The sequence below is a fragment of the Erpetoichthys calabaricus genome, chromosome 18, assembly GCF_900747795.2.
Source record: "Erpetoichthys calabaricus chromosome 18, fErpCal1.3, whole genome shotgun sequence".
Classification (NCBI taxonomy): domain Eukaryota; kingdom Metazoa; phylum Chordata; class Cladistia; order Polypteriformes; family Polypteridae; genus Erpetoichthys; species Erpetoichthys calabaricus.
In genome coordinates, this window is record NC_041411.2 from 83417983 (window position 1) to 83428196 (window position 10214).

General features: G+C 41.1%; 1 protein-coding gene across 1 annotated transcript; it reads right to left on the reverse strand.

Annotated features, from left to right (window-relative positions):
• Window positions 1-492: 492 nt before the first annotated feature.
• On the reverse strand, window positions 493-9659 carry psmd6 (proteasome 26S subunit, non-ATPase 6). Its single transcript, XM_028824026.2, has 8 exons — window positions 9427-9659; window positions 7946-8151; window positions 6976-7121; window positions 4958-5177; window positions 2949-3057; window positions 1019-1187; window positions 865-942; window positions 493-756 (listed from the first exon to the last, which is right to left on the reverse strand). The coding sequence occupies exons 1-8, from the start codon at window positions 9569-9571 to the stop codon at window positions 660-662; spliced, it is 1170 nt and encodes a 389-aa protein (XP_028679859.2). The 5' UTR covers window positions 9572-9659; the 3' UTR covers window positions 493-659.
• Between the last annotated feature and the right edge of the window lie 555 nt (window positions 9660-10214).

Consider the following 10214-nt stretch of genomic DNA (forward strand, 5'->3'; position numbering starts at 1 on the left):
GCTAGTTAAGTTTGAAACAAACACACCCAAGAATGGAGAAAACACCGGGCCATTCTGAGGAGGCCCACTACAAGGAGAAGGCCCCATCAAACACAAGAGACCTGAACAGTAGATGAAATGATCACTTGAAAAATGATGGAATCTTTGTTGATGGCCACCATTATTGTCTCCAAAAGCTATGATACATAATATTTAGTTAAAGGTATAGGCCATTTTCATATATTCATTGAAAAAAATCGAAAGAGTTTCTGCTCTCTTAAATGTGATGAAAAATTGGGCTCAAAGAAAACTTAATTTTAAAGTGAAGGGGTATGAGTATTTTCAGCCATGTCTGTAATAGGCCTCCAGTTAAAAAGAGAAACAAAAACCTGCAGGCATGGAGGGTCCTAAGACTGAGTTCAGTATTGCAGACCCTTTCCCTCCATCCTACATTAAAATAGGCCTTTAAAAAAAAAGAAAACATACTGTGAGTAAATAAAGACTTGAAAAGACTAACATTCAAAAATTTAAGTTTATTATGTACAGTGAGAACAAAAAAAAAAAGTTTTGAACTTGAAGATAGTTGTACAAATTGAATTCTTCCTCCCAAATATTGAAAAATGTAACGAGTGCCAGTCCTTTCTGCTTGACTGGCCGAGTCCAGTTAGACTGACTCCGAACTACATGTTAATCACCCGTGACAGTTTCTGGACTCTGTTAAGCAGGAGGTCTCCCTTCTTTATGGTTTCCTGGTACTGCCAGTTCTTGCTGTCAGGTCTGCAAAAAAAATTAAAATGTGTTTAAATGAGAAGGCTGGGATGTGCTGAGAGTTCACACTTGTGTTTATTCTCCTGTTAAAAGCTTCAAAACCTGTTTCATTTGTACCTGTTTGTTTCAACTATTTCATTCACTTTATCTATTTTGCAGTGTAGTCTACCGGCTGCAATAAACCTGGAAAGTTCCCTAAAAAGAAAAAAACCAGATGTTTACATTTTGAAGCATTCTCAACAAGGTTTTTGTAATTGTGACGTTCACTTACTGATCAATAAATTCCACACTGACTCCAAAAGCTTCTGCCATGTAGCCCAGTGTTAATGAGCGGTAAGATTCCAAAAGCTGGCTGTAGGCGTGGATTCTCATCTCACGCACATAGTAGCGGTAATGAGGAGCAAAAAGCCAGTCCTTCTTGAGCTCCTGCTCTACAATTGCTGTAAATGGGGAGGGGAAAAAATGATATCATAAGCATTCACTGTTTGTTCCCCAACTAAGATTTTCCTGGTGAAAGTCATTGTGTAAACATTCCAAGCTAGACCGTTCAGCTCATCCTTTCCCTAAGAACATTTTCAACATCCTCCTGGAGAATTCCCAAACACTTCAAGGCCAGTCAAGAGATCCCTGGGTCATGTCTTGTACGTAGTAAGTTTGAAGCACCCAGTGAGCATCCTAACACCAAGCTGAGACCACTTTACAGTAGTTGGCTCTTCTCAATATGGAGAAGCAGCAGTTCAACCCAACTGTACTGCTGAAGGCTTCACTCCACCGTGAAGAACAAGCCAAGCAACCTTGTGCAGGACCCTCAGTGGGGCTTCCTCTGCTTGCCATCTCAGTCACTACCCAATGCTATTAGGTGAGAATGGGGAATTAGGATGACCCATGAACTGAAAGCTCCATCCAACAACTTAACTCGGGGATGACAAATTTGACATTTGTAGATGTCATCAATGGAGTTGTGTCAATGTACACAACTAGAAATCACCAGGGATGTCAAAGGATGAGACTGCCTGGCAACATTCCAGCACAATTTTATATTTCCACAATAGCACAAGGTTGCCTTTTTTTTTCCAACAGCCAATAACATGCCACCTGCTGGGACCAGTGGATGTGCAAAGGGTTTAAAAGGTACAACTTTAACCCTTTCACCCCCCCCCCCCCCAATTCTGTTGTAGTACATAAAGTACAAGATACCGGACAGACAAGACTCTGTCACTGCACTATCATCAACCCCAGCTACAGTTGACATTCTAGTGTGGGTGCACCCCATCATTTTGTCATAAGATACAAACACATTAACAAAGGCATCAAAGTAGGCCCCTTCAAATTATTTCAACTAAATAGCAAATCACATAGTAGAGGACATTAGTGGAAATTAAGGGGCAGTGCATTTAAGAGTGAAGGCAGGACACACTTCTTTACTCAAAGACTACAGTGGAGTTGAAGCAGAAACCTGGACAACCTCGAAGAAGTATCTGGATAAGCTATTGGGACAGCTTGACTTGGGATTGAATGGTCTCCTCGCAGGTCAAAGTTCTTGTGTTCATGCATTGATATGGGCCTCATATTTTTTTTGAAATAGCCTAAAATTGAGCCTGATAGTTCAATAGTACACTCCAAAAAATCAGACGTGCATGTCTGCTCTGAATGAGTAACACAGTTGTTACCTTCATAGAGTAGATACTGTTATCAGTTCGTAATCAGTGAATCCAGTGGGCACGAGGTTGGTGCAGTGCTCTTAAGGTGTAGGAAGGGGAAGATCACGTCTGCCCTTGTACTGCCTCCTATTCACTTTCTCCCCCATTTTATTTATCGATGTTTAGGAAGTGTAGAGGAAAATATTTATTCTCTTAACTTTTGACACTCTGCTGGATATTATGTTTTAATATTTTGTTTTCTGCCATCCAAAAACCTACAGAGCCTGGCACTCATGTTGAAAAGTAAGAGTACCTCAAATATATAGACATTTATTGTATTTTCATAATAATATTAAACCTATGAACTGTCTTCAAGCATCAGCTTTGTCTTCTCATAGTGGTAGGTGTGGTGACCAATGAGCTCCTGCTATCACACATGTCAGATTACAGGGGTTTCCAGACCATAACTAAATGCTGCTACCATCTTCCCTGAACTTGACTCGCTGCATAATGCTACTACTGTGATAAAGTTAGAAATTAAAAAACAAGTTAAATACATACCTAAAGACTGGAAAAAGACAGAATAGCGGCACTCATACAGGGAAAACAAATACTGTCGGACTGATGGGAGACTGTGCAACACTTCCAAGATTTCTGCTCCTTTTATCACCTAAACAAAAATAGAGTTAATGGAGATGTAACTCAAATTAACCAACTGCTACTTTCAATCCCACCCTCTTGATTTATTTTTTTTTTAAGAACTGGCAGATCTGCATCTGCTTGATTTTTCTGTGGACAATTCAAACTAGGCCTTTGCTTTTCTCAGATGTTTTGGACTGAGCGATAATTATTCTTCGCTATTCAAAACCTGTCTGAGAAATTGTAGTCTTGAAAATGTGTATCCTCAAATTCACCAACAAAATTGAATACCTGCTCTTCACAATCTGCATTGAGAAATGTTTGACAACAGCATGCAGTCGTGTGTAGGTTTGTTTTTTTTTGTTTTTTAGCAAATCTTTCGCTCTGTTAAGTGAAAATGTCTACAAATCTCTCTTGTGGTTGGAGCAAAAAGAGGAATGCTAGACAGCAAGACAAAACAACTGCCACTGCACATGAAAATGATCAGAACATTCAAAAATGCAATTAGAAGCAGTCTTGTGTCATTTGGATCGAAAACGAAGCAGGTGTCCATCTTTAATTCTGGTTCCTTTACAGCCTCGGACAGCGGTTCATATCCACTGCTAACGGAGAGGACGACTCGAAGGACCTCATCAACAAACCTTGACTGTTTCAGCTCTTCCCAGCGAGCAGCCCTCCAAGATCTCCCTCTTCTCTACACCCAAACCCAGGTCACCACTTCAGGCAGTAAGTAGCCATTCTTTTAAAATTGCATTGTTTTTATTTTGTCAAGTGTTATACGAATTCATTATGTGCTTTAATTGATCACTTACATTATAGCATATGCACTTGTGTGTAAGGAAAATGTAATTGGTAGTGGATATGTAATGGTAGTGTAGTGTACTGCACATGAACACAAATTAATAGACTATCCATCCATTATCCAACCCGCTATATCCTAACTACAGGGTCACGGGGGTCTGCTGGAGCCAATCCTAGCCAACACAGGGCGCAAGGCAGGAAACAAACCCCGGGCAGGGCGCCAGCCCACCGCAGGGCCATTAATAGACTAGTTAAGTGTTAAATATTTTATCAAGCAAGTGAGTTTCAAAGGCTTTACATCATTTAGGACAATTGTATAGGTGGCCCCAAATCGCTTCACTAGATAGATAGATAGATAGATAGATGCATTTAAAAAAACACACCGATGCCACTTTTCAGTGTAGTTACCCCACATTTCACATTTTGTACTTTGCTGTCACATTATAGGGGGACAGATTTTAGTACAACAGGTAAACTCATCTCGGATTCAGTATATGAAGCTCAATGTGTTTTGGGAGTTTGTCGGTCATGCAAATTTCCACCAGATGCCAAACTCATACAGGGGAACACCACAGGTTAAATTTTACTCTGAAATAAATCAGACATTTAGTGACCGAACCTGCATTTTATTATTTAAGTACCACAGGGAGCTTTTTTGGATCTGGGCACAGGAATTCAAAGTAGCTCCCCATTGTGGGTTTAAAATCAGAGACATTTTGGTTTGGAGGCAAAAAAAATAATTCCTCCTGGGTAATTGATGTGGTGACCACACCTGCACTTTATCATAGCCTGGCAGCGATGGGTACCTCTGCTACTTTTTAAACATAAAATAAACCAATTATAGAACACCAGCAGCTCAACAGATGCATGTGCAGCAGCTTTATAAAAAACACCAAGGAGCCTGTTTTAGTCCATTCTAAGTATTCTGTAATATTTAATGAGTCTTGCTATGCATACTGCTCCTACTCTGAGGTTACACATTTACAGCGTTTGTAGTCAAGTTCACTGAATTGTGGCATAATTATAAAATTAGATGACAAAATCAAAACTAAAAGAACAAAACCTTCACTTTAATAATAAGCTATGGTTCTACCCCTTCATTATAAAGGATAAGTAGTGCTGGATCTCACCTTTTCCCGAAGGTCTGGCCGTTTCAGTGCTATCATGCTGACGTAGACCGTGTATGTCACAAACGTTTTATAATCCATGAGTTCATAGGAAGTAAATGTTGACACGGTGTCCAGGAAGAGCTCTGCTGCTTGCTTGAAATCCCGAATGGCCACACAGTAAAGACCCTGGTAAACCTTTAGACGATTTCTTCTGTCCCAGTCACCACCTTCTTCAATCAAACTAGAATGGAAATCCCAGGCATTTATTATAAGCCAATCTAAGATGGGAAATGAGCTATAATGTTGTGTCTCTTTTACAAAGAAATGTCTAAGTGAACAGATGGTATTACTAGGCTTTTTTGCCCCTTTCTCACAAAATGCATTTCAAATGTACTGTACTGATGCTAAACACGGGTCCAAAGATCAAGTAATTAAAAGAAGCCGCTTCACCAGCAAGCTGCTGCATACACAAGGAAACCAAGATGGCATTTACATCCTCACTTTTTTCTGAACCACTGTGGCTTCTTAGCTTATTTGTTTCACACCTGCCGTTTTTAAGAAAGAAAAAAACAATTGCACAAATAAAGTAATACAATAAGACACACAGGGTAACTGGCAAATCGGCACGTATCACAAGGAGACACATTATGAATAATCCCTTCTGAAGTGAAGGATATATAATAGCAAAAATATAACCCGAACAGCCACAATATTAAAACAACCTGCCTAGCACTGTGCTGCCAAAACAGCTCTGACCTGTCGAGGCATGGACCCCACAAGACCTCTGAAGGCGAGATCGGGTATCTGGTGCCAAGACGTTAGCAGCACGCCCTTTACATCCTGGAAGTTGTAAGGTGGGGCCTCCATGGATCAGATTGTTTTTCCTGCACATTCCACAGATGCTCAAATGGACTGAAATCTGAACCGTTTGTCATGTTCCTCAGATCATTCTAGAACATTTTTTTTCAGTGTGACAGGGTGCATTCTCCTGCTGAAAGAGGCCACTGCCATCAGTGAATACCTTTGCCATGAAGGGATGTTTAAGGTCTGCAGCCCTCTTTAAATAGGTAGTATGTGTCAAACATCCACAGAAATGCCAGGACCCAGCAGAACATTGCCCACGATCATCACCCTCCCTCTGCTAGCTTGCATTCTTCCCATGGTGCATCTGGCTACCATTTCATCCCAGGGTAAATGACATACATACACCTGGCCGTCCACATTATGGAAAAGAAAACACAATTCATCAGGCCAGAAAACCTTTTTTTCTCATGGCTAGGGGTCACTTTGACACTTGCATGCACATTTCAGGTCAAGTACCGGCGGGTTTGCTCCGACTGGTCTGCAGCTATACAGCAAGCTACAATGCACTTTTGAGTTCTGACACCAAGTTGGCCACCCAAGTTTTTCAGCATTTGTGCTACAGAAACTCTTCTGTGGGCTCAAATGCTAGCCTTGTCCTTCCTTGGACCACTTTTGGTGGGTACTAACCATCACAAACCTGGAACACCTCATAAGACTTGCCGTTGTCAAGATGCTCTGAGGCACTTGGCAAAGTCGCTCAGATCCTTGCGCTTGATCATTTTTCCTGCTTCCAACACATCACCCTTGAGAACTGACAGTGCACTAATGCCTCCTGTAGCCCACCCCTTGACATGTGCCACTGTAAAGCGATAATCAATGTTATTCACTTCATCTATCAGTGGTTTCAGTGTTGTGGCTGATAGGTGTGTACCACACTAGTAATAAGCACATGCAGATAATTAGATGTGAAAGGATAACAAAGTGAGTCATGGACTCGCACCACACACAAGCTCAGTTCAAAAACTTGCACTATGGTGACTGCCAGTGGCCTGTCGCAGACCCACACTGTCTGGAGTGCGATGGCCTTGAGAAGCAGCTTCTTATTACCTGAGCTAAAGGGAGCGCCTGGCCTCGGCCTAGCAGACCCTGGATAAACCCCAGAGAACTTAGCAACAGACCAATACATAAAAAGAATTACAAGTCTAACTTGAAGAAAAGAATTAAAAACTGGGTACCTCTTTGCCTTTTCAGTGTTTCGAGTAATAAGGTCGTTGTCCATGTAAAAGAGACCAATTCTCAGCAAATAAAACACAATGTCCAGGCGATGCCCGAGTGCCACAGTTTTGTCGTAAGTCTTGCGGAAAGCTGTTAGTGCTCCTTCCTGAAACAGGCAAGAGGAGGAATTTTAATATAAAATCATCAATATTACCCTTCTGTTTCTTTTTCTTCATTCACGTAGAAATGTTAAAGGACACCAGTATTTCAACTGTTCATCCATTCTTACCCGCAGTTTTCAGTAGAGAATTGCTGGTGGCCATGCCAATAATAATGGGCACAAGGCATCAGAATTGTTTTATAACTTTCATGAACAATGCAAAATTAAAAATGATAAAAGTCGGGGGAATATCATTTTTGTACGGAGGTTTACTTTTGCACCCCTGGTGGTGGACAATTTCACTGTGTGCCAGGAGATATCTTTTGCTAAACGTCTAAATGAATGCCAAATACCAGTCAGATATAACACGCAGCAAACTAAATGCTCATGTCTGATAACTCCTCGTAACTAAAACAGGAAGCCTCAAGTCTTCACACAGATTTAAGGGGACATTCATTTTTATTTTACTCACCGTCTCTGCACATTCATTCATTCAGGGTATTGCCAGGACACTTAAATCACATTGATGCCAAACTTTTAGAATTTGTTTTTATAAGCAGGTACAACTTGTAGCCTTTTATTTACTTTTTACTACGGCCATTTGCAGTAGCAAAGTTTGTTTTGTTTTTGACCATGATGTCAACTTCCAGAAACCCTGTGCTGATTAATACGTGGTCAAAAAATGAATGCAAATCACACCTGACCTGTGCCTACCATGTAGAAGAATCACTCACTCCCCTCTCCCAATCACAACTGGGGGGGTCATCATTACCTGGTCACCACAGACAGGTTGACATAACAAGAAGAAAAGAGGAGGGGGAGACTCTTACTTTATCACCAATCCTAATCAAATATTCCGCTTTTGCCATCATGGCATCCCGGATTTCGCTTTCTCCAAGGTTCTTCTCTGCATCTTCCAGAACATCATCTAGGCGTTTTAGCTCCTCTTCGTTGGCTTTCTTCATTTTACTTAAAAGGTCGGTGTCCACCTGCCACTTCAGCTCTTTACAAAGAGTTTCATAATATGGCGCCATGTCTGAAAAATTAATTTATCATTTAACATCTTTTAAGAAACATACAGGAGTTGGCACAGTTCTTTATTTTAGATAATGTGTGTTTCACTAGAAATCTTTTAACATAAGTGTGTAAAAAAAACAATAAAATCTTTATTCTCCTGACAAGTCCCTCGCAGTGTACTACTAGTTGGCAAGTGGCACAAGTACAAAAGAGTATCTGAAACTGCAAACTACAGCACATCCAGAAATAGAAACTAAAACAACAGAAGCAGCAACTAAAAAGTACATTTAATGTTATTTTTAAAACGTAATCACTTGAGGTAATTTTACCAGACCAGATACCATCAGTGGTGCAGTGAATACTGTAGAGGGTCCTGGGTTCAAATCCTGCACCTGCTCATTGTTAGTCTTACAATGGTGGTGGCCAAGGCAGTGCTGCAAACTTACCAGTATTATATTAAACTTGACTATTTTGATAAAATATCCAGAAGTGCATTTGGGAAGAAATCAGTGAGATGAGGAGGGCAGGACGATGTATTCCTGCCCAAACACAGCTTTAACTTCCTTTGCCTCGAAAGCTGTCACAGTGTAATCTGTTCAGTTGGCCAATAAAGTGTCATTTCGCTTGACTTCTCATTGCGTCCGTCATAGCTAACACGGTACAACACCCCACTACTACTTAGAAAAGTACAACATACACAATGCAAACGTATTAACAAACTAATTATCAATAATCCTATGTGCAATGACAATTGCCAGCATTCACCATCCCAACAAATCATCATAAAATAAATTTTACGACTTGACCATTAATTGCTAGAAGAGGCTTATAAGGAGGAAGCTGACCTAGGATGCTTGTTCCCCCCCTCCATGCTGATGTGCGTTACCTGCTAACGTTCGAATAAATAATTAACAATTTAAGGAGTTCTTTTCTCTTAAAAAAAACTAACCCTGTCTTTACTTTAAACGTGACACTAATGTGAATTCATTCCACAGAAAACGCACCACTCGAATTCGACACTGCTCAATGAAAAAAGCTAACGTCCGCCTCGGCAGTGATTTGACACGACAGACGGCCCGAACAATGCAACATGCAGCTAAAATCAACGTAGCGCTCCGCACTCTCCACTCGTACAAACAGATGACAACGAACTCTTCAGCGTCTCGTAGTTGATATTTAGTCTACAGTCCTGAACTCGGGCCCCGGCTGAGCGAATCACTTTAGCCGCCGGATTAACATGGGCCCGGGTGACTCTGCACATTCACATAGAGAGCTATGCACTGCCGGTACTTACTGTTCTGTTTGACGGCCTCCATCAGCTCTTCTTTCACCTTCACGTCATCCCGATGTCTATCGATAGTTAGTAAAAACTTCAGCTGTGCGATCCGTAGATCGGGGTTTTTGGGTAAACCTTCTTCTTCCAAATTTTCTAGCGGCATTTTAGCGAAGACCGATAACACCACTTGTACCGCCCGTAATATGAAAACTGAATGAGTCGGGAAGCGTCGACAAAGAAATACCAGGCGGTACGTAGCAGTGCGACAGGCAGAGTCGGCCGCCCTACACGGTTCACAACGACACCTGCTGGTTGGGAGGTCTCCTGGATTGCTGCCGCTATATTTAGCCCTATGAAATGTTTAATTTGGGTTTAAATGCCTTTTTAGCACATCCAACTTCAAGACTGGTTTACGTTTATTAGTAAAGACTAAAAATACCAAACGTATTTATTTATGATTGTAGTAAACGTAATAATTTAGTAAAATGTGTGATTATTAAAGTCATAATCAGACTGAATTAGTTAATTTTACACTACTTTTAGACTAGTTTACCCAAATCGTCTTAAAAGGTCAACAAAAAGCTCGTTAAGCTTATTGATTAACTTGTTAGTCTTATTTGACAATCTTTTTATATGGCGATCCATCCATCCATCCATCCATCCATTTCCCAACCCGCTGAATCCGAACACAGGGTCACGGGGGTCTGCTGGAGCCAATCCCAGCCAACACAGGGCGCAAGGCAGGGAACCAATCCTGGGCAGGGCGCCAACCCACCGTAGGACACCCACACCCACACACCAAGCAC